The sequence below is a fragment of the Martes martes genome, assembly GCF_963455335.1.
Source record: "Martes martes genome assembly, chromosome: 8".
NCBI lineage: Eukaryota > Metazoa > Chordata > Mammalia > Carnivora > Mustelidae > Martes > Martes martes.
This window is the reverse complement of record NC_137895.1, coordinates 20,368,751-20,394,623: the sequence shown is the minus strand read 5'-3', so window position 1 is coordinate 20,394,623 and position 25,873 is coordinate 20,368,751. Positions and strand designations below refer to the sequence as shown.

The 25,873-nt window shown below is 36.6% G+C and overlaps 1 protein-coding gene across 3 annotated transcripts in view; it reads left to right on the top strand.

Moving 5' to 3' along the window:
• The window catches only part of ANO4 (anoctamin 4), a gene marked incomplete at both ends in the record, with an annotated part of 455,955 nt that extends 434,111 nt beyond the window's left edge, over positions 1-21,844 (top strand). For all 3 annotated transcript variants that reach the window (XM_080810130.1, XM_080810131.1, XM_080810132.1), the window contains 5 exons: positions 2,807-2,959; positions 3,976-4,123; positions 9,975-10,094; positions 20,116-20,221; positions 21,653-21,844. In XM_080810130.1, coding sequence (XP_080666256.1) covers positions 2,807-2,959; positions 3,976-4,123; positions 9,975-10,094; positions 20,116-20,221; positions 21,653-21,844 — 719 coding nt within the window. The remainder of the gene's footprint in view (positions 1-2,806; positions 2,960-3,975; positions 4,124-9,974; positions 10,095-20,115; positions 20,222-21,652) is intronic.
• Positions 21,845-25,873: the final 4,029 nt, after the last annotated feature.

The following is a 25,873-nucleotide window of genomic DNA, read 5'->3' as shown; positions in this document are numbered from 1 at the left end:
TGTTCATACTACCCTAAGCCATCTGCAGAGTCAATGCAATCCCCATTAAAATACTAATAGCATTCTTCACAGAAACAGAACAAAAACCAAAAAACAGACAAAACAAAACAAAAGAAAACAAAAAACCAGGGAGCCTGGGTGCCTTCATCATTTAAGCAGCTGCCTTCAGTTCAGGTCATGATCTTGGGCCTGTTATGAAGTCCCGTCTTGGGTTCCCCACTCAGCGAGGAGTGTGCTTCTCTCTCTTCCTCTAACCTTCTGCCTGCTTATGCCCTGCCCCCCTCAAAGAAATAAAATCTTTAACAAAAAAAATAAAAGAAAAAAACCCTGAAATCTGTATGGAACCACAGAAGAATTCAAATAGCCAACACAGTCCTGAGGAAAAAGAACAAAGCTGGAAATATCACATGTTCTGATTTCAAACTGTATTATAAATCTGTATTAACAAAAACAGTATCTTACTGGAGTAAAATAATACACATAAACAATGGAATATAATAGAAAATCCAGAATTAAATACCTTCCTGTTTGGTCAACTAATATTCAACAAGAGAACCAAGAATAACTTAATGGGGAAAGGATAGTCTCTTCAACAAACGGTGTTAGAAAAAACTGGATAAACACATGCAGAAAAATTAAATTGAACCCCTGTCTTACATTACTCACGAAAATTAACTCAAAATGGATCAAAGACTGAAACATAAGAGTCAGTACCATACAGGGAAAGAGCCATAAAATTAAGACAAAATAAGTTCTCCAATATAAGCAGAGTTGTAGAAACTACTAAGGAAGCAATAGTTAATTACAATTATGAGAAGTTCTAGCAGAGGCCACACTGAGTTTAGGCTTGAAGGAAGAATAGAACTTCACCAGAGTATGAGTAAAAATGCTAAGTATATGATTCCATAAAACCAGAAGTTTGGTGTGGCCAAAGTAGAGATTGCTTGGGAAACCTGGCTAGGCCTGAGGTATGTTTGGACATGAGGCTTGGAAGATCCTTGAATGGCACAGTGGAAAGTTTGGGATTTAGTCTATAGGCAATGAGAACCTTTTGAAATGTTCAGAATAGAGAGAAGATTGATGATTCTTTATGGGCTTTAACCAATATTGACAGCAGTGAGATGGGGGAAGGAGGTGAAAATCTGACAAAGAGAAGTCAGTTAGAACAGGAGCATCTGAACTCCCGTGTCAAGCAAGTTATTTGACCTCTTAGTGCCTCCGTTTCCTCACCCGTAAAGTAAGGGTAATAATAATGCCAATACAATAGGGTTATTATGAAAACTAAATGAGCTAATATATGTGAAGTAATTAGAACAGTGGCTATTACATAGAAATGGTATATAAGTGTTAGTCATTATTAGTTTCTAAAATAGTCTAAAAAAGCAAAAACAAACTATACAGCCATTCATTTAGCCAAGTACTTTTTTGCAGTCCACAATACCCAATAAATTGTATTTTTAAATTTTCAATTATGCTCTCTGGTTGCTTTGTATCAGGGACTGCCTTTTTGTTTGTTTGTTTGAGTTTGTTTTTAACATTTTATTTTGCAAAGTTGCAAAAATAATAGAGTTCCCCTATACTTGTCACCTTATTTCCCCTAATATGTTATATATTTATTGAAACCAGAAAATAACCATTAATACACTATTAACTAATCACAAACCTTGTATTAATATTACCAGGGTTTTTTTTTAACTTTTTCTTGTCCATGACCCATCCTGGATCCAACATTGCATTTAAATGTTGTATCTCCTTAAGTTTCTTCCAATCTAGGACAGTTCTTTGTTTTGCATGATCTTGATACACTTGAAGAGTACTGGCTTAGAGTTCAGTAGAACGTCCTTCAATTTGGGTTTATCTAATGTTTTCTCATGATTAGGTTGAGGTTATGCCTTTTTGGCAAGATCACCACAAAAATGATGCATGCTCAGTATTATCATAACAGGGACATGAGATGTCAATATGTCTTATTACAAGTAATATTGACTACCAGGTTTTTCCACTGTAAAGATAATGGTTCCCCCCCCAAAAATATGTTTTTTTCTCTGTAATTACTCTCACATAGGGAGATACTTTGAGAATATACAAATGTCCTATTTTTTTAACTATAATCCCATTAACTTTAGCATTCTTTGGTGGTTCTTGACTAATAATTACTGTGCTGTTTTTGACCAACAGTGATTTTATATCTTTATCATTTCTTTTATATTTATTTTTATGCATTTATTTTCTAATTTATTAATTAAAATTCTACCATAGGGAGGAGCTATCCCTTCTCCCCCATTTATTGTTATTTATATCAACTTTATATTAGTATATTAGATATTTAGTCTTTAGATTTAATGCAATACTATCATTTATTTTGTTGTATATATTGTTCCCACTTTTGCCATTGGTAGCTCCTTCAGGTTTGTCCTGTGTCCTACTGATATGCTCCCCATTCCATTTCAAGGACTTCCTAACTTTCTGGCATTATGAGATATTCCAACCTTCCCTTGTATTTTCCTGCCATGGCTCTGGAATCAAACATTTTTTCAAGGAGCTGTGTACCTTTTATTAAACAATGGTACTTAGAAAACAAGATCTGGATCCTAAATATGATCATTGCTCCTAGGATGTCATTCCTTCCAGGTCCAGGTAATGCCTCTTTTTCCAGCATCCTGGCCATCATTGTGAAAGAGATGTTTCCTGGGCTTCTATATTGGAAAAAATATGGGTGAAGACAAGGACACTTTCAGATTATTATCCTTTTGAAAATAGTAATGGAAAACCAAGACTCTGTTCTTTTTCATTTTTTCTTCTCTAGTTCTTCAATTTGGATTCACAACTATCTTTGTGGCAGCTTTTCCCCTAGCACCACTTCTGGCCTTACTGAATAACATAATTGAAATTCGACTTGATGCCTACAAATTTGTCACACAGTGGAGGCGACCTTTAGCTTCAAGGGCCAAAGACATAGGTAAGTTGGATTTGAAATGTTTTAAAGATATTATCCATATGGTGGATAAAGTAAAAATAAACATCATCTAGATTTCTACTTATGGTTTCCATGTAAGATGACTTAACTTATTCTTGCAAAAGAATAATTATGTTAGCTTTAAATAAATGAGACAAGAAGTAAAGGTGCCTATTTGGAAATTTATGATTTCTAATACTAGAGAATTTGTGCTTAAATAGATTTTCAATTTTGTTATTTGAACTTGGAATCTAGAATTTTGATTTATTATCGCTTATTTCCTTTTTAAAGTAATCTTCCATTTGCTTTATTTTGCCCAAATATTTCCCTGAGTCACATAAAGCATAATCCACTCTTTCTAAAGACAGAGGTGGCTTTTGGTCTTTGACAGGAGAGGCTGAGTCTAATCAAATGCAGCCTCTTGAGCACTGCCTGAGATCAGAGATGATCTTTTTTTTTTTTTTTAAAGATTTTATTTATTTGACAGAGAGAGATCACAAGTAGAGAGAGAGAGCTGAGCAGAAAGCCCAACGCGGGACTCGATCCCAGGACCCTGAGATCATGACCTGAGCCAAAGGCAGCAGCCTAACCCACTGAGCCACCCAGGCGCCCGAGATGATCTTTTATTTACTTCTGTATCAAATGCTTAGAACAGAACCAGGAGGCATTCAGTATATATGGAAGAAAATTGAATATAGATGTACATGGCTCACAGTAGTCTCTAACCTCCATATGAAAGAAACCACATTCAGTGAGCAACTATCCTAGGTCAGTGCAAGAGGCACTGGGCCCACCCAGATGTCAGCACCCTTCAGGAGCTCCCATTCTCGTAGTGGCTTGACAGTAGAAGTGCTCATCTTATTGTTTGCAAGTACAAATTCTTACTCTTGGTGACAAGTGTATTTAGGAATTTGAATGGACCCATGGAAAGGACTATTGAAATGAGTTACCCCAGTTGTTTTCATACTTTTATTCCTACTGTTGTGTCTGGAACTAATATAACACTTCTCTTTGAATAGGAATTTGGTATGGAATTCTTGAAGGCATTGGAATTCTCTCGGTTATTACAAATGCATTTGTCATAGCGATAACATCTGACTTTATCCCTCGCTTGGTGTATGCTTATAAGTATGGACCTTGTGCAGGCCAAGGAGAAGCTGGACAAAAGTAAGTTTGTCATAAAACTATCATGAAATCCCCATTTCCTATGCACTGTGTGATGCTGGTACACTCAGTCAAAAGCTTCTGCATTGGAGCATCCCAGGATGAGAAGGACAGTAGTGGGGGAGGTGAAGTTAGGAGGACACTTGCAGCCAAGGAAAACACAACCTGATCGACTGAAGAGATGGGGCTCAATACAGGTAAATTTTAGGTGGAATTAATCATTTCCCCTACCCCTAATCCCTGCCCACTATGAATTCAGAAATGTAAAGTATGCTAATTGTGTAAGCCAAAACAAGTAGCACATGATATAGTATACAGTTATGCCATTTTTATAAGTTTGTAAGAGGACAGTTACAATCTGATTCCTCTTGTGACATCATATGGAGACTCTACAAATTCTGCACCAGAAATGTGCAACCATGTGATAAGTATTCTGTAGGTACTCAATAAATATTTGTGGAATAAGTAACTGAATGATTCTTTCCTGGCTTTGACCTGACCAAGGTACATATTACCTCAGGCAAATTCAATTCTGTGGCATCACCTAAGTGATCCCCAAAAGTCATGGCTTTCTGGGTATTTCTGGTCAGGTAAAGTCCAGGCAAAATTATAACACATCCCCTAGATTTCATTTCTATATCCTTTTTAAAGGAGAAAAAATTCTTCTTTGGCTAAAGTAAAAATAGTCTAGTTCTAATTGTGGAATTTATATGTCTGTAAGTCAGAGTAGAGTATGTTTTGGGAGACTTTTCAATGTCCCAGAAATCATCCCACATGGGCTATGACTACTTGCACAGGCAGCCCTGCTTCCTGGTTTGCCAGTCAGAATGAAACTAATCCATATAACTACTGTAGTTAGATTAGCTCTAAGGAATAAAGTGCTACCAAATCAAGTCAACCAAATTCATGTACCCCTGGCTTAGGTCCAATTTCATTATTAATCCTACTTAACTGCTCTAAGGCATGGATGGTTGAAAGTAGTAAAGCTTACAATCCAGCTATTGGAAGAGGCTTCTATAAAGCTTTTTTACTATAATAACCAAGTGGCCATTAGACACTAATTATCTAGCAACTTCAAGTGAACCATCCCATTTTAAGAGACTTCAAGACATACTATATTACTCATGTAGTCTTTCTAATTTTAACTGTTGCCAACATTCTCTGTTTGACTGAGCCTAGAAAATCTTGCCTTTGTTTAAACCACTTTCCCATTTGTTTTGCATTTGATTCCCCAAACAACCCCAGGACTGGGACGTGCATTTGAAGAGCAGAAAGAGACTGAGAGGTTAAATCCAGAATCACAAGGTGGAGTAACTGATGGAAGCCACATGAAGGCAAAGCCTAGACTCATACAGTGCTCCTCATCCTGAACCACACAGCCCTGGGGGCCATTGCCACATAATGTTTATCTAGCTTATCCAACAGGAGAAGATTCCCTGGGGGTTTAAGTCCCAGTGGTCATTTAAATTCTTCCTGGACCACAAATGTAATGAAACCTGTTTTGGTTTGTGGGGGAAACACAAAACCTGAAAATAATATGGGAACATTTATGTGCAGTTGATAGTGAATCAAAACTTTAGAATGTTGACAGCTTATTAGATTTAACACAATCTTCATGGAGACCTAAGAGTCTCCTTGATTTAGGTTTATTGGGTTCCCCTGGGCTAATTTTTATATATCATCTTTCATGTAAGAGCCTTCTGCCACCTTGAATATTTATAGACCTACCTTCTATCTTCTAATCCATTGGTCATTTTTCTTGTTTGCAAGTAGTTGCTTTGGTATAAGTTTCTTCATGAATCTTATGTTCTGCCCCACCAGCTACTTTATTATCCTTTTTAAGGTTTGTTTGTTGTTGTTGTTGTTGTTGTTGTTTTTCCAATTCGGAAATGCTTTAGAAATGAACTCATAGAGGAGCAGCATTGTCAAATTTTAGAATGTTACAGGCTTTTGAGTTAGCATGTTCATAGTCAAATTATACTTATTATTATTTAATTCACCCATAGAAATGCCCTTTTTCAATTGAGGCTGACTCTAAATCAAAAGTGTTCCAACCAAACCAACCTCCAAAACTCCAGAGTACCTCAGTACCTCCTTCTGTTTTTCCAGTTTTCCCTGGTTACTCTAAAGATGAGAATTTCATGCATATGTCCAGAGTGACTCAGTTCACATGCCTCTATCCCTATGAAAGGATGTGTCAGCCATTCCTGAGTGTATCTCCATACTCTCGTGAGTGCTCAGTGAAAGCATCTTTAGTGGCATAGATGGGAAGATTTTCTCGTTGTCCAGCCAGATCTGAACATGGGAGGAATACTGTGAGTTGAGGCAGTGTTCTCCACACAGTGGGTACACAGGAAATTTTTAAGTGTTTCATCTGTCTTCTTAAGACAGTTCTTTTTGGCTGCAGCCTGCCTAGGTAGATTCCTGAACCAATGCCCATGCTCAGATTGTTCACTGTTTGCAAAATAAAGTGACTTCCTCTTTCAGGAAATCGTCACATTTGCCCTCTAGAAAAGCACTTAGAGAACTAAAATCAACTTTGGATATGCATCAGGAGACAAATTATGAAGTAAAATTGAAGGTGTATACTATGAAACTTAACTCTGGTTGACAGAATAGTTTTAATCAATAAATTAAAATTATTTTTCAGATAGCACCAAAAAATCATTTTGAGCCCCCCATCCACTGAACATTTTAATAAACCAATTACTGTTACCAGGCTAGAGTTGGGGAACATTCTCTAAGAATATGTGCAGGCTTTAGGACTACTGTGAGATAGATATCTGATTTAGTGATCTAAATCAAAGCTGGTTTTCATGTAGAAATAGTGAAATCTTAAGGACTTAAAGACTTGATCAAGGACACGATGCTCAAACTGTCACAGAATGAACCACAAATATCTTAAAGTAATGTATTTTTGTAAATTATAATCTAATCAATAGATCAACAGCATAACCAATTAAAATTGTATTTAAAAACATAAAGCTGACTGTACAGAGATTTAATCTTTCTTTTTTCATAATGTCTGGCATTTATATTGCAGTAAGTCAGGAGTCCACTTTCTTCTGTCCTTATCTCATTAGCCTAATTATCTATAGATAAGTTTATAAATTTGTCGTTTATTATCTAAGGCACATTTGACTTTAAATGCATAAACCAGATCTTATTTTCTAGCTTTTTCATTTGAGCCCTATCCCATTCTCTTTGTGAATGATCTAGATCTAAAATCTCAAAGACAAATTTAATAGCAAAATTCAACGACACTCCACAGTAAGTCTGATCTGGAATCTACAAACTCAAAAGTCAACTTCACGTTCTATTCTTTCCCTTAAAACTGACTAGTAATGATCACTAGTTCACTTTTTTTCTTAGAGTAAAGGATTAAAACAGTAAGTCATGAATGGTTTTAAAACCAGAATTCTCAATGAATATGGTCTTTACAGAAGTTCCTTGGAAAAGGCATGCATCCTAATTCAAACAATAGTATCCTTACATAACATATTTTCTGAATCTGCTTTCTTGGAAATGCCTTCGGAGGCCATCTACCGGCCCCTTAAGAAAATTAACTTGTTTTATATTTACAGAAACCCTTCCTTTGTATGATAGTTTTTTCTATCTCTTACTGCCTGATCATCAATATAGCTTCAACTTTCCTCTAACTTGGAGCTGGTGGTGTGCCACATTGAGGGTATGGTGATCTCCTGCCAGCAGATAGGGAGACATGGGATCTGCTGCTGTCTATGGCCTCCACATTGACACATGAATGCCCTTACCTGAACTTCATACAGGGAACTGTGAGAAATCTCATTTCCCTGAATTGTGACTACCTTAACTATTTATTGTGGGCAATAGCTAAGATTCTACCACAGTGAAAAGGTTTTGAGAAATGCCCAGGCAGTTCAGTATTAGCAGTCCCTCTGCTTCCCTGATTATGGAAAGGATATGGAAGGAAGACTTATGCAGCCAATAACTGTGTATACATGTCCTATGTCCATGTGTGATGCTTTGTACATAGGATCACAGAACCAAATTCACATTTTCTTTTTTTTTTTTTAAAGGTTTTATTTATTTATTTATTTATTTGACAGACAGATATCACAAGCAGGCAGAGAGGCAGGCAGAGAGTGAGGAGGAAGCAGGCTCCCTGCTGAGCAGAGAGCCCGATGCGGGGCTCGATCCCAGGACCCTGGGATCATGACCTGAGCCGAAGGCAGAGGCTTTAACCCACTGAGCCACCCAGGCGCCCCCCAAATACACATTTTCAAGCTGGATTTATAACTGACATTGCATGAATATGCTTAATAAATAGTTCAAAGATACATCCTCTTTATTTTGAAAGGAGAGTGTTGTCCATGAGACTGATATTTTACTTAAATTTAGATTTTTCCTCAGTTGAGTTTTTGGACAGAGCAGTCATTAAGCCACAGCTTTAATCTCAATAAAACTGCAGGGCTGCTTTGGGTAGTAAGAAAGAGTGCAGGAGGCTTGTGACTATTTCATTTCAATGTTGGGCCTGTTTTCTGCAAGTTTCCAGAGCACCTTTTGTCTCTCACTGTTTGGCTCCTGAGAAGACTCTGCTATATTCTATAGTTCACAAAAACTGTTTCCCTCTCTATGATAGCTAATAATCATCAAAGCACTCATTTGCTTTCATGTCATGTTCTAGGTAGTTCAAAGACGAGGGAGACATTATTCCAAATTACTCTTCTAAGGAGTGGTATGGGAGACCTGCGGCCAGTTGGATTAAGGCATATTACACACCCACTGACCATGTGTTTCACCCATGAGTGACTTGACAAATGGGTCCTTCTGCTTGGTTCATTTTTTTAAGGCCCTGATAAAACCTCAGTGATTTGTCTTGATCAAGACAACACACAGAACTTACGTCCTCTCAGAACTACCTGTGTGTTATCATTTTGGTTTGGTGCCCAGCAGCTTGGAATAATCATGCCAGACAAGTTAATGAAGAGAATTTAAAAGCTATGATTTATTCATTAAATCAATAATTATTTATTGACCTTCTGCAAGGTATAAGAAATAAAATTAATAGTAGCCACTCACATTTAATTAAGATCTTGCTATATGCTATACACTCTATCACTCACTTTACATGTATCGTTTCATTTAATCCCCACAATGACCCTATGAGGTAGGCACTTCTGTTGTTTAATAAAGTTACATAACTTGCCAAATTTGCATAGCTAGAAAGCAGAAGAGATACAGTTTGACCCTCAAACCCAAGTTTTTAGTATTGTAATATACTGATTCCTCGTACAGAATAGAAGATGTGTCCTCAAGAAGCTTATTAGGTGTGGGATATGTAGGTAATAATTTTATTCCTGGTCCATTCTTAAGACCTTAATAGAATCTCTGATACTTTAGTTTTCTTCAAATGAAATCAGTTGAATTTGATATTTAGTGGATTCCTACACTACACAAAACATAAAAATACTTATGACACCTGCTCTGCTCCAAAAACTAAAGGAGAAGACCTCCATGCATGCAGGCACCTCAAGCACAAACTGTATTCTAATGGTGCAGTTAGGTACAGCAGCACCATACAGAAGAGGGAATGAGTCTTTTCCTGGTGGGATTAGGACATCTCCCCAGAAGTAGTGCCATTTTAGTTGCTCATTGTAGTGATGTTCTGGATGATGATTCTGAACAAGAAGAATGGAATAAAAGAATGACTTGTTCCTGATTCCACATACCCAGGGTTTTTTAGTATATCCTAACTTGAGTGCTTATGACAAAGCTAAAGGCATTTACAAGTGCAAGAGCTTCTAGGAAGAGCTTCTAGGAATTGGATGTAGAGGTGATCAGAGAACTAATTATAGAATTTTTTCTCTTTTAGGTGCATGGTTGGCTATGTAAATGCCAGCTTATCTGTGTTTCGAATTTCTGACTTTGAGAACCGATCTGAGCCTGAGTCTGATGGCAGTGAGTTTTCGGGGACTCCTCTCAAGTATTGCAGGTGAGTATGGCACTCTTAGCCAAACCTGGGCTGACTGCCATGGGGAGGTTTTGCTCAGACAGCTCTTTCTGACTGAGTGGGTTTAAAGCAGTGGTTCTCAACCTTGATCATGCATTAAAATCCACTGGAGAATTTTAAAATCTCCTCTTGACCAGGCTGTGACCTAAAAAAATTAAAAGACAATCTGTGGGGTAGAAGGCAGACATCCAGATCCAGAGAGCCATATAAGAGTAACCCAAAGAGACCTATATCAAGACCTTATAATCAAAAGAATATTAAAAGCAATAAGAGAAAAACAACTTGTTACATACAAGGGGGAACCCCCCCCTCAATAAAACTATCAGATTTCTCAGTAGAAGTTTTATAGGCCAGAGGAAGTGGCATGATCTATTCAAAGTGCTAAAAGGAAAAAAAACCTGCCAACCAAGAATATTCTACCCAGGAACAATATCCTTCAAAATTGAAGGAGAGATGAAGAGTTTTCCAGGCAAGCAAAAGCTAAAGGAGTTCATCACTATTTGACTAGCCTAACAAGAAATGTTAAAGGGACTTCTTTAAGTTAAAATGAAGGAGGCACTAATTAGTAACAAGAAAACAGATGAAAGTATAAATTTCACTGGTGTATATATATAGAAAAGAAGTGGGAATGATCACTTATAAAACTAGTATGAGATTAAAAAACAAAAGTAGAAAAAATCATTATAACCACGGTAATTATTTGAGGGACACACAAAATATGGACATTGTGATATAAAAACAAAATGGAGGGAGAGTAGGGGCACTTGGTGGCTCAGTGGGTTAAGCCTTTGCCTTCACCTCAGGTCATGATCTCAGGGTCCTGGGATCGAGCCCCACATCGGACTCTCTACTCAGCAGGGAGCCTGCTTCCCCCTCTGTCTCTGCCTGCCTCTCTGCCTACTTGTAATCTCTCTCTCTCTGTCAAATAAATAAAAATAAAATCTTTTAAAAAATGGAGGGAGAGTAAAGATAAGAGAATAAAGATATAGAGCTTCAGAATGTGATGAAACTTAAATAATTATCAACTTAGACTATTAGTTGTTATAGGTTAGCCTTGATTAACCACAAAGCAAAAAACCTACAGTAGAGAGACAAAAGAGAAAGGAATCTAAGCCCACCACTAAAGAAAGCCATCAAATCATAAAGGGAGAGAGGAAGAAAAAAAATAAACAGGAACTACAAAACAGCCAGAAAATAATTTAAAAATGGCAGTAAGTACATACCTGTCAGTAACTACTTTAAATATAAACAAAATAAATTCTTCAGTCAAAAGACATAGAGTGGCTGAATGTATAAAAAATCAAGACTGATCTATTTGCTACCTATGAGACTCACTTCTGATGTAAGGATATAAATAGACTGAAAGTTAAGGGATTGAAAAAGATATTGCATGCAAATAAAAACCTAGGAAAGCTGGGATACCTATATTGTCTCCTTTAAATATAGACTTTTTAAAGAAAAGAATATAATAGACAAGATCATTATATAATGATAAAGAGGTCAGTCAATCCAACAAGATTTCTCAACATACCCAACACAGGGGCACCTGGTATATAAAACAAATATTAATAGACCTAAGGGAGAAATAGATAGCAATACACTAATAGTAGAGAACTTTAATACCACACTGACATCAATGAATAAATCACCCAGACAGAAATTCAATAAAATAATATTGGCCTATACAGCATTTTATAGATTTATACAGAACATTTCATGTAAAAGCAACAGAATACATACTTCTCAAGTGCACATTAAAACATTCTCCAGAATACAAATTAAAACCACATAAGATAACACTTCACACCAGTCAGAAAGGCCAAAATCAACAAGTCAGGAAACAACAAATGTTAGCAAGGATGTGGAGAAAGGGGAACCTTCTTACACTGTTGGTGGGAAGGCAAGTTGGTGCAGCCACTCTGGAAAACCATATGAAGGTTCCTCAAAAAGTAAGAAATATAGCTACCCTACAACCCAGCAATTGCACTACTAAGTATTTACCCAAAGGATATAAACGTAGTAATTTGAGGAGAACCTGCACCCCAGTGTTTATAGCCTCAGTGTCCACAATGGCCAAACTATGGAAAAAGCCCAGATGTCCATCAACAGATGAATGGATAAAGAAGATGTGATATATATATATATACACACACACACACACATACCTACATACACAATGGAATTTTTCTCAGCCATCAAAAAATGAAATCTTACCATTTGCAACAATGTGGATGGAACTAGAGGGTATTATGCTAAGTAAAATAGATGAATCAGAAAGACAACTATATGATCTCATATGTGGAATTTAAGAAACAAAAGAGGATCATTAGAGAAGGGGGAGGATAAAATAAGATGAAATCAGAGAGGGAGACCAACTATAAGAGACTCCTAACTATGGGAAACAAACTGAGGGTTGCTGGTGGAGGGGAGGAGGGGGGGATGGGGTAACTGGGTGATGGGCATTAAGGAGGGCACTTGATATAATGACCACTGGGTGTTATATGCAACTGATTAATCACTAAACTCTGACTCTGAAACTAAAATACATTGTTAACTATATTGAATTTAAATTAAAAAAAGAAACATTCTCCAGGATAGACCATTAAAACAAATCTTAATAAATTTAAGATTGAAATCACTTGAAGCATCTTTTCTGACTCTGGTGGTATAAAATGAGAAATTACAAAAAGAAAACTGGAAAGATTCACAAGTATGTGGAGATTAAACATATTACTGAACATATAGTGGGTCAAAAGGGAAATAAGACATAGCTTGAGACATTTGGATATAGAAATACTGCATAACAAAACATATGGGATAAAGCAGTCCTAAGAGGGAAGTTCATAGCAATAAACGTCTACCTCAAGAAACAAGAGAAATCTCAACCTAACTTTACAGCTCAAGGAACAAAAATAAACAAAAAGAACAAATGAAGTTAGTAGAAGGAAAAAGGTAACAAAGATCAGAGCAGAAATAAGACTAAAAACAAATAGAAAAGATTTATGAAACTAGGAGGTGGTTCTTTGAAAAGATAAATAAATTGACAAACCTTTAGCTAGACTCCCCAAGAAAACAAGATTCAAATGAACAAGAAATGAAAGAAGATGCTTTATAACTGATGCCACAGAAGAACAAAGGATCGTAAAAGACTAGTGAACAATTATATACCAACCTAGAAGAATGGATAAATTCCTTGAAACATACAAATTACCAAGACCAAATCAGGAAGAAACAGGAAATTGGAACACACCAATTACTAGTAAAGAGATTGAATCAGTAATCAAAAACCTCCCAACAGGGGCTCCTGGTGGCTCAGTCGGTTAAGCCTCTGACTCTTGATTTCCACTCAGGGCATGATCTCAGAGATGAATCCCACGTGGGCCTCCGAACTGGGCATGGAATTTGCTTAAGATTTTCTCTCTCCCTCTGCCCCTCCCTTTCTAAAAGAACAAACAAAAACTCCCAAGAAACCAAAGTCCAGGACCAGACAGCTTCACTGGTGGGTTCTACTACCACACATTCAAAGAATTGATACCAATTCTTCTCAGAATCTTCCAAATGATAGAAGAGGAGTGAATATCTCCAAACTCATTTTACATTACCCTAACTCCAAAACCAAACAAAGACACCACAAGAAAAAAAATCACAGGCTAACATCCTTGGTGATGTTACTTACAAGAGTAAGGATGAATCTTAATAGCATGGTCATAAAAGGAAAAAAAAAAGCAAGCCTCAGAAGACTATGTACAGTATAATATCCTTTCTAGAAAGTTAAAAACCAAAACTAAACAGTATAATATTAAGACAAATTAATATTGATACAAACTTTTGTTAATAATAACAATGAAATTCAGAATAAGGAAAGCAAGGGGATGAGGAGAAGGAGGAGAATTGGGGTAAGGTATAAATTCCTGATAAGGTTTTTGTTATTGTGTTACATGGTAGATATATGAGAGTTCATCATATTAAGTATTAAATAAATATAAAGGTTAGAGAAAAGAACATGAATGGATCAATGAGATTTGTTTAAAAAATTAAATATGATTAGGCCAATTCTGTGTACCTGAGGTTGAAAATAATGTTATATGGAAATGCAAAGGATGAAGAATAGTCACGATGCTTTTGAAAAATAAAGTGGAGATTTACCTTACATTAGAATTAGTATAAAATTATTATAATCAATATAGTGGTATCACTGGATCAAATAAATAGAAAATGGAATAGTTTTGAGAACTTAAAATTGCACATTAAAGATATAATCACAAAATAACACATACAATATGGTTTCATTTATATAGAGTTCAAAGCAGACAAAACTAAGCACTGTTTTATTCAGGAACACTTGTGTAAGTAGTGTAACTATAGAGAAAAGCAGAAAATTAAATAGCAGTTAACTTTCTGAGTGTCTGGGATTGCTAGTGAGGCATTTCTAAGTTATTGACTCCTATTAATATGGTTAAGACACATGTTCTGTGTCTTAACTTGGATGGCGGTTATGTGAAGTTCACTATCATTCTTTTAAATGTATATATACTTTCTCACTTTTAAAAATGGGAGTAAATTAACTATACCTGGCACTGGAAAAATACATATATTTGCAAACCAATAATCCATTTCCTGAGAAACAAAAGCTGCTTTTGAGAAAGCTTTAGAGAATGCACTAACTTAAGTGGGAACACCCTGACTTTCCCACATGTAAAATTGAAGTCAAGAAATTACAAGTGTTACTATGTGAAAACAACTCTGACTTTCTTGAAAATAAAATTCTCCAAACATTAATGCCACTGGACCACTTAGTTTCTTTGAGGATATTAAAAGAAGATTAGAGAAGTAGCACATGGATTCACTTAGCTTTGAAACTTAGCTTTCTGTCTGTTTCTACAGCAGCACCAGGGAAGTGTTTTCTTTGCATAAATAAATAAATAGCACTGCATCAAAATAATTATTTGGCATTTGGCAAATAAATAGCACTGCATCAAAAACAGACAAGCACAAATGACATCTGAGCACCTCTCAGACCTCTGCCTCTTTGGAAAGGCCAGTGGGATCAGGAGTAGGCTGGCACATCAGCTGAGAGCTCTACCTGAAGTATTCATCTGCAAACTCAAAGAAGAAGGGGGAGAGTTCAAAATTTTAGCGCCTGGTGAGATGGAGAGAACGTAATTGTGTTACTAGGGAAAACCAATGTCCAGAGAAACTTCATGAATTACCTAAGATCATAAAATGAGGCAGACCCCAAATACAGTTTCAGGGTGCTTTCCAGTGCATAGTTCTGGAGAGAACTGAGGGCAGTGAAGCAGATGAAAGCCAAACTCATTAGCACACTGCAATATAATTGTCTTAGGGTAGCAGTGAGGAGTCTTCTAAAGAGAAAATTGACTTTTTGATACTGTGGCTTAAGAGAGTAGGAAGGCCAGAAACCTGCTGCTTCTGAAAACTGGAACTTCTTAAAAATTTCATAGATTCTGAGAACAAGAATCAGAAGTGCCAACGTAGGCATATTGCATCCTTTGTGCACAAATTAGCAGAGCTCTGTGACAGATCCACAAATGGTTGTATACTATACAACCAATTGCATATTCTCAACCACTGGATCTCTGTATATAAATTATCTGATATTGCCATCTCACTGTAGCCACCAGTGTAAGTGCTTTCTAAATATTAATAGTGTGTATTGCATGGAGCATTGGGTGTGGTACATAAACAATGAATTCTAGTACACTGAAAAGTAATTTTAAAAAATACAAAATTTTTAAAAAAGACAATGTACATTTCATGCAATCTGTAGTTAAAAACTCAAAATGAAAATATGTTTTACCTTAAAAAAAAGAATGTTAATTTTTAAAATATTTAAAAATCCATTAATTAAAATGTAAGATCACCACCTAAAAATAAGTGTTTTCTTCATTTTTGCATATTTCAGTAGTCCTTGCTTATCTGTGGGAGATACATTCCAAGACCCCAAGTGGACGCTTGAAACTGTGGGTGGTACCAAACCCTATATATGCTATGTTTTTCCTATACATACTTACATAATAAAGTTTAATTTATAAATTAGGCATAATAAGAAATTAGCAACAATAATACAACAATTATAACAATATACTATAAGAGAAGTTATGTGGTATCTCTCTCAAAATATCTTCTAGTACTGTACTCACCCTTCTTTTGATGATATAAGATGATAAAATTCCTACATGAAGAAATGAAGCAAGGGGAATGACGTAGACATTGTGACCTAGCATTAGGCTACTATTGGCACTGTGACAATAGACAGAAAGAGGACGATCTACCTCCTGACAGTGGTAGGGAGGGTGTGGTAACTGAAACCACATAAAACCAAACAGCAGAAGGGGGGGGCAAACTATTACTTGCATATATGTACAGTTTTATAAATAGAGTCATGTTTGATACTCTCTGTCATCATTGGGTCATAAAAAGTATTTCAATCTTTTTAGTCTTCATACTTTTATTTAATGAGTATTTATATTGGATATAAATGAATTCATTTATTTGCTACAAATTTGTAGCAGAAATTTAAGAATGATATGTCCATATTGTGTCTTTGGAAACAATCAAGGGAAAACCATGATTTTCCACCCAGTGAATTCAGGAGGGATCTGGGGAGGAAGAGATTTACTAACATTCTTCAAATGAAAAGCTGAACAAGGTCTAAGAAGCGAAGAGATGGGCAGTCACAATGAAGGGCAAAAGAGCAGAGTTGAGGCATTAATAGGAAAGGAGCAGTATGTTCCAAAAGTAATCTTGTTTTAATAAATGCTGTCATGTAAAAAAAAGTTTAAGGAGTTAATGAGGGTAACTGTTGAAACAATTTTTATAATTTTTTTATAAATACAATAAATAATAATATAATAAAAAGCATACTGTCATTTTTCTTCTAGAATGTTTACTCAGACTACATTTGAAATATAGGTAGCTAAAGAAACACAGGAATCACATTTGTTATCTTAATTGCAGAAAGCACAGTTCCTGATTCTTGTGCTCTGCAAAAGGTAAAAAAAAAAAAAAAAAAAAAGAATAGTTCATTCAGACTTTTAGTCCTGAATAGTTTGGACCTTTGACAGGAACCATTTATATAACCATATATTAGAATCAAAATGTTCTAGACAATTACCTAATCCTCATCATTATAGAGGGGACCAATGGCTTGAAGGTACTAATAGATTTATTCTTAATTTCAGCAGATATGCACTATAAATATAATTTTACTGACAAAATAGATAATTATTATATACCATAAGCATTAGTGATAATTAAGATGATGATTGTGATGATAATAGTGACAGCTCATTTCTATAGTCCTTGGTACTTTCCAAAGATGCTCTGCATAGGACAAAAATTGACATATTGGCCAATGGACTAAGATAGCCCAGAAATAAATGCACACCTACATGGTCAATTAATCTGTGAAAAAAGGAGGCAATCGAGAAAAGATAGTCTTTTAAACAGATGGTATTGAGAAACCTCCAGTTATAAAACTGGACAGCAACATGCAAAAGAATGAAACTGGACCACCTTCTTACAATCATATTAAAAAAAAAGTCAGAATGGTTTAAAGACCTAAATGCGAATCCTGAAACCATGTAACTCTTAGAAGAAAACATGGGCAATAATCTCTTGGACATCAGCCACAGCAAAATATTTATGGATATGTGTTCTCAAGCAAGGAAAACAAAACCAAAAATAAACTACTAGGACTACATTGAAATAAAAAGCTTTGGCACAGCAAAGGAAATCATCAATAAAACAAAATGGTATCCTAGTAAATGGGAGTAGATATTTGCAATAGATATGATAAGGGGTTTATATCCAAAATATATAAAGAACTTAACACCAAAAAAGAAATTATCAGATTAAAAAATAGAGTGAATAGACATCTTCCCAAAGAAAACATACAGATGGCTAACAGACACATAAAAAGGTGCTCAACATCACTATCAGGGAAATGCAAATCAAAACCACAAAGAGATATCACCTCACACCAGCCAGAATGGCTAGTATCAAAAAGACAAGAAATAAGTGTTGGCGAGGATATGGAGAGAAGGGAATCCTTGTGCACTATTAGTGGGAATGTAAATTGGTGTAACCACTGTGGAAGACATTATGGAGGTTCCTCAAAACATTAGAAATACCATACAATCCAATAATTCTACTACTGAGTATTTGCCCAAAGAAAATGAGAACGAAAATTCAAAAAGATACATGCACCCTTATGTTTATTGAAGCATTATGTATAATAGCTAAGGTATGGAAGCAACTTAAGTGTCTGCTGATAGATGAATGGATAAAGAAGTGGTAGTTTATATGCATGCAATGAAATATTACTCAGCCATTAAAAAGAATGAGATCTTGACATTTGTGACACTATGGATGGACCTAGAGAGTATTATGCTAAGTGAATAAGTCAGAAAAACAAATACTATATGATTTCACTTATGTGTGGAATCTAAAAAACAAATCAAATGAACTCTTAATCACAGAGAACAAAGTGGTGATTGTCAGAGTGGAGGTAGGTAGGGGAATAGGCTAAATAGATAATGGAGATTGCAGACCTCCAGTTATAAAATAAGTCCCAGGATGAAAAGTACAGTATAAGGAATATAGTCAATACTGTAATAATATTGTATGATGACGGATGGAGGCTATACTTATTGTGATGAATACTAATGTTTAAATTTTGTCAAAGCAATGCGTTCTTTACCCGAAACCAATATAACATCGTATGTCAATTATACATAATTTTAAAAAAGATACTCCATATAGGAATTGTCTTGTATCCTCATATACAAATTAGTGCCAACCCTGATGTTAGGTACTATCTTACATGAGAGCCTGGATAATCATAACTTTTCCTCAGAGAAGGGAATTTGGTATGTTTACACACAGAACTGTTAGAAGAATTAGCATCTCCAAACCTTTTCACATTTCTGGGGCTAATGAAAAGAACACTGTGTTTAAGACGTGTGAAAACTCTATAATATTGAGAGTCAGTTTTCAGTTTTCCTACCTGTGGTAATAGTAATGATAGTGGCAAAGATAAAACGGAGTCAAATGAATTTAAGTTCCTAGGTCAGGTGCCTGGTTCCTAATAGGAACCAGGTATTTCACAAATGTTTATGGAGGGGCACCTGGGTGGCTCAGTGGGTTAAGCCGCTGCCTTCGGCTCAGGTCATGATCTCCGGTCCTGGGATCGAGCCCCACATGGGCTCTTTGCTCAGCAGGGAGTCTGTTTCTCTCTCTCTCTCTCTCTCTCTCCCTCTCTCTGCCTGCCTCTCTGCCTACTTGTGATCTTTCTCTATCAAATAAATAAAATAAAATATTAAAAAAAAAAAAAACAAAACAAATGTTTATGGAATTTGATGCTGACCCAAAAGTTATAGTTGGAGCATATATTAGGAAGGCCTCCTCAGTGGCAAGTGGCAGAAATCCAGTATAAATGGACTTAGAAAGAAATTCATTGGTTCAGGTAACTGGGAAATTGGCAGGATGATAAATACACTAGTAATGGCTGGGTCTCAAGCCTCCAACTGTGTCAGCAAGACAGTGCCTCTCTGCTACCTCTGTGTTGTTCAAATGACTTCCTTTACAAGCAAGCTCTCTCCACACAGTCCGTGAGAACCAGCAGCAGCTCCAGGATTTTACCTTCTGTGGACTTGTTATAATTTACTAAATGGTCATTCTAGCAGAAGTCCTAGTGAGGATTCTCACTGATCAGGTCTGACTCATCTTTTGAACTGGGGTCAGGAGTCATGGGTGAACCCTGCCTAACCCACATGGATAATTCCCCAGAGAAGAGCTATTCTTTTACCAGAAGAAGAAAAGATGGACAAGTGACAGATAGGGATAGAGATAGAGAGTCTGGGATAGAGAAACTTTTTGAACTATCTATGATGAATGAGAACTACATAGTGGGAATTGAGGAGATTTAGGAGTCAGGAAAATAAGTTCGGAATATAACCTTCATTCTCCTGTATATTTATAGATACCGAGACTACCGTGACCCTCCTCATTCACTGGTGCCCTATGGCTACACACTGCAGTTTTGGCATGTCCTAGCAGCTCGATTGGCTTTTATCATTGTGTTTGAGGTATGTTCTCTTAACCAATTCCTTTGCCATAATTAAGTAGATAAGAGTAATGCATAAATGTAAGTGTGAGAACTTTCAATGTGATTATGTATGTCCAGAAGTATTATAGTGATTTTATATAGCCTCTTTAAAAAGTCTTTTTCTTCCCCTTGAGTTGTCCAAGAAACAATTGAAAGTCTATTATTGATTGTTTATGGATAGGTCACAAATCATCAGTCCTAATATTCTAGGGCCATTGTTCTTCAACTTTAGGAAAACTGCAGGTTTTCTGGAGACTCAGATACATCATGTCTGTAATTTGCTTTTCACAAGCCCTCCAAGGTGATTCTTTCTTATGTAGATGTTCAAGGACTATAGTTTGGAAAACATTGAACTGGCTCTTGTACAAGTGGTAGCCTCTGGTTGTGTGTCATCACAATATTACTCACATTCAGGACACAAATAAGTATTATCTTAGACTCAAAATTGACTTTTAATCTACCTAGCAATTACCTATATTATATGTCAGTAAAAATACATCGTCTATTTTTAATCTTTAAGAAAATTGCTCCTAGAAATCATTTGCGTTTCTATGACTGTACTTATAAATGGAAATTCCATCTCCTGTCACATATATTAAAGTCAGATTAATGAAAACCAGGACTACTTCTTGGCTTGAACTGGACATTTCCTATACCTCTTCTTCCATCATTTTTCCCTTCGTTCCAGGTAACCAAGAGAAGACAAGTTGTTCTTCCCTGGGAATTCACTTTCTTAATACTCTAGAATTATGAGAGCCTTTAAATTATCATCTAGTACTTTACTGGTCATCATATAGACAAACAGAAATGACAGTGTTTCTAGAGTTTCCTTTAAGTAAGTCAGATAAAGAATTTGTGGCAGTTTACCAGAAAAAAGTTTCTTCCTGAAATTATCACTTCCTATAGGCCTACTGGTCATTTTCGTAATCAAAATTTGCAAGGCAAATTTGGCAATCTGCAAAGCATTTTGAAATATTTTCTTATAATTGTCCACCATAATGCCCATTTTATACATGAGCAAATTGAAGCTCAGAGAGTGACTTATTCCCAGGTAAGCAGACACTTCTTCAGTAATAAAAGCTATAGAGCCAGGATTCAATCCTGGGTTTCCTGACTCCATGGTATAGGTACTTCTGGCTCACCTTTACATTCTCTGACCACTCCTTCTCTGCATTCTTTCCTGATTCCTTTTTTCATTCTCTGTGAAGTGTCATCAGACTAATTTTAGTCCTCACCTATCCCTGTGATCATCTTTCCTCACATACCTCCCCTGGCCTCCTTCCACTCTCCAGACACTCAAGAAGTTCCACATCCCTGGAGTGAGAGGAGTTCTTATACCAAGTTCCAGAGCTCTTTCCAGCTAAGTATGGTCAATAGAGCTAACCTATTGTATTCTCCTTTATGTTTTTAGCATCTCGTGTTTTGTATAAAGCACCTCATTTCATATCTGATCCCAGACCTCCCAAAAGATCTAAGGGATCGAATGAGAAGAGAGAAGTACTTGATTCAGGAGATGATGTATGAAGCAGAACTGGAACGTCTCCAAAAGGAACGAAAGGAGAGGAAGAAAAATGGAAAAGCACACCACAATGAGTGGCCATGACCAGGTAGGTAAGAAGTGTGCTCATGTTCTGAAACCTCTCCTTGGGCTGAAGGAAGTGCTTTAAACTTCCTGGGTCAAAGCTTGTCATGTCCTACTGATAGAAATCAAACTCCTTAGAAGTTTCCCAAGCCAGCCTGTTTCTAAATTGCACAATTTAATTTTATCTTCCCTTTGCACATAATTCCTGCAACTCTTCTCTACCTCCATGCCATTCTTGGTCTGGCAATCAAGGTCTTTAGGAATTGGCCTCAGTGTTCCTGAAATAAACCTCCTTCTCACCCTTCCACTCCAGTCTGGAGATTCTCTTTAAACAGAAAGAAGAGTCATGTTGCCTTGGGGATGGAAAGTCACCTTTTTATCTGACCCAAGATGGCCTTCCCTTCATCACCCATTTATTGTTTCCTACCGGGCTGGTCCATGTCACACCATACCTTCTAAGTTTTCCCCAGACTTATCAGCCCACTGAGTCTCACTTCTTATAAACTTCCGTGGTTATTTCATCTGTGTTACATGTATTGACACATATATGTATCTGTATTGTTAATTTATGATTTTTTTATGATTTTATGATCATAAAATTTTATGATCAGGCTTCCCCAGCCCAATTTTAAGCATCTTTAGGAATGTCCTTATGGATGGTAATTTTATTCTTTCAACTAGTTAGCATAGTGTTAAGTACATAGCAGCCTTTAAACATAATTCAGTTGATAAAGGTTTGGCGGATTAAGGCTAAAAACATTGTAAGAAACTTTCTGATAAGATATGTGGAAACATTATGAAAGTTTTTCTGAAACCTTCTCTCTGACAATTCTATTAGCTATGTGTCCTTGGGCAAGTCAGTTAACCTCTGGGCTTCTGTTTCTTCAGTGATTAAATGATTAGATGAGCTCTCTCTTTTGGTATTCTGCGCATCTAATACAATAGCATTTCTTTTGCCTTCCTCACCCATCATTCCTCTGTCTCCACTCGTTTGAAGACTAACTTTGACATCATTGTTCAAAATTTGGCCTCCAAAAGAAAAATGAGGTATACAAGGGGGGAAAAGTTATGTTTTTCATTTTTTGTATTGGTTAAGATGTAGCAGATATTTGCAGAGATGTTAGTGAATTTGTGTCACCCCATATCTGTGTTAAGAGTCCAGAAGGCTATTAAGAATTGAATATGAAGGTAGACTTGGAGGAAATTACCCAAACCCCAGACCCACAGGTATTATAGTGGTATATAGATATTGAATAATGCTCTAACCCTCAATTCCAAAGTAGGCCTTGGTTTCACTTAAAGTCAAGACATTTTTTGCAACATAATAATTTTGCCATTTCCCAAATTTGCCATTTGGCTCTGTGATTTGGGGAAAATTGCTTAATTTTTCTGAGACTTCTTGTTTGGCAGAGCTGATATGCAGTTCAAATAAGGCAATGTATGTGAGACACATATTAAACAATAAAGTGCTATAGAATACTGTAGGGGATTTGTTGTAGTCTGCCAGATTCTAGACCTGGTTTTTCCATTCTCTATCTGTAGGACCTGGAATGGAATATTTGTGTGGATTCGATTTCCACATTTGTAAAAGTAAAGTAGTTGGACTGAACAGTACTTTAAGAGCCTATCCAGCTTTAATATTTTGAATCCTAGAATTTGTTCCAAGCCCCTGGTCCTGATACCCATTCCGATCACCTCTTCTGTGGCTCTGGTCAGCCGTCAGAGGAGAAAGACTGACTATCCAGATGGCTTGCTTTGCGGGTAGGAAGCAGACATTAGTGAAGAACATTGCTCCTAGGAGCTCCAGTGGCTAGAGACCAGGATGAAGCAATGACATTACCTACACCCAGGGGCTGCACTGGTCTGCAGGGCTGGTAACCAACTGGGAGCTTCTTCTAGCCTCATCACAATGGGCTGCTCTCTCCCCAGAGGCCATTTCTAATTTTTGCTCGAAAGTATATTGTTTATCTGTCTGACTCTATGCCTGCAACAGTTGGCAGGATGTCACTTTGCTTCAGACTGCCTTTCTGACTCAGTCTGTTCATCTGTAAAGCAAACATAATAATGTTTGTACCATACCTTACTTGGTTTGGGGTTACAAATTCTTTAAATGCTTTTGATGCATGGTCAGTATGAAACAACCATTACATACCGTGTTCTTAAGCCATCGTGTGTACATAGGGTTTTAATGCCTTCTTTTCTCTTTCTAGGTAATAGTTTATTTCCAAACCAAGGACCTGAATTCTGTTTACTTCTCCCAGCTGTGCAAAAGCACATTCAAGTGAATGACTAAAATGCAGCCGCAGTGCATGTCGCAGACATTGGCAGCAGCAGGGGGGGTCAGCACCCTAAAGGACTACTGGAAATCATGCTGCTGTGAAATCACATTGCAGCACACAATTGCTATCTATCCATAGACCATTCTTGACCAAGCAAGCATGCACGTCATGGGCAGTTACATTCTCAAGTTTTTAAAACCAAGGGGAACTTGTATACTGGGCCTGTTTTTCAGCCTGTTTGCTACCTTTTTTGCATTCTACCCCATGTGAATTTTACAGACACTGGGCTAATAAGGGTATTCAAACACCTGGACACACATTCTTAGAATGTCATCATATGGTCCTAATTCCATGTCACCAAACAATAGAGACAAGACCCTGTTTACAACTTTTTCTTTTTTTTTTTTAATTTCAGATCTTTCTGAGGAGATTATTATATATGACATATCTATAGCTATGTGTATGGCCATAGATGTATTTCTCTGTGTACATATGTATAGTCATGTATTCTTACATATGTACATACAAATACAGAGATATATAAAGTACATAGAAATTCCTTACTTGTAAATAGCCAAAGGGTACTGACATGAATGATAAATTTTCACATTTAAATAGTCATCAACATGAAGCCATGTTTAATGCTTGTATAATGTGATGCAATAAAATTTAAAATAAATTTATGCACATGGAATATTTTCAGTTGGGTATTCTGAAATTCTGTTGTATTTTTTTCTCATAGAACAAGAGAAATCAGAGTGGGATCTTTAAAGAAATGTTTATTACTCCCACATACTCCTGAGAAATCACTTCACCCTTCAGAGAGACTATTTTTTCTAAATCCATTTTTTCCATCTTGTTTCTGTACTACCTTTTCAGAGTATGAAGCCACCTAATTAGAAATTTCATAGAAGAACATGGAAAATGCCATTGACATACTTTGCTGAAGAAATACGAAATATAGCCAATGATAATTAACACTGTTTTGATTACCTTGCTTACTAGTCTGGTCTGCTACTCATAGGAAGAAGCCATTCTATCTGGGGGGATAAAAAGTTTCTAAGCAAGCCTGTTGTGGTAACTCTTTTTCTAGAGATAGTAGAACTTGCCCTTGACCTATGTTATCATCTAGTCTATGTCAGGGAGATGAGAATGCTCCCATTACCGTGTCTAACGAACACTGTCCTCGTTCAGATGTGTGCTCTCTTAAGCTGATTGATTCCCAAAGACCATAGATGTTTTCTTAGCTTGGATAGAAGTAGGCAGTCAGAGTGGCTTTGGGCAGGCCAGAACGTCAACCATTTCTTAGTTTTGTTTTTCCATGACCTGATGTTCATAGGAGTGAAATTCTAACCCTACCAGGGCCTAAACTATAGAGAAGTACTTTATGGAAACTGAAGACAAAAGGCCATTGAAAGAGTTTTCTTTCCAATCTTTGGCTAAGAAGTCTGTGAAATACTTCACAGCAGCCCCTGGGAGAGGAACTTCTATGAAAAGTCTTAAGAGATGAAATGCAAAGAGACATTCCAATAGGACTAAACTCGCTCTACTGACTTAGCTTGTAACTTCTGTTTGCTACGCCTCTCCAAGCTCCAAACATCATGGCCCAATAAATCCTTGAGGCAGGGAGAGCAGCAAGGGGAAAAGAAAGAATTGCAAGCCCTTCTTTGGGTTTGGAATGGGCCATGAACATTCAGAGCTAGGTAGAGGACTACCAAACACACTTGTCAGGACCAAGAAGTAAAACATTTAAGTACCACTTTCTACTGGT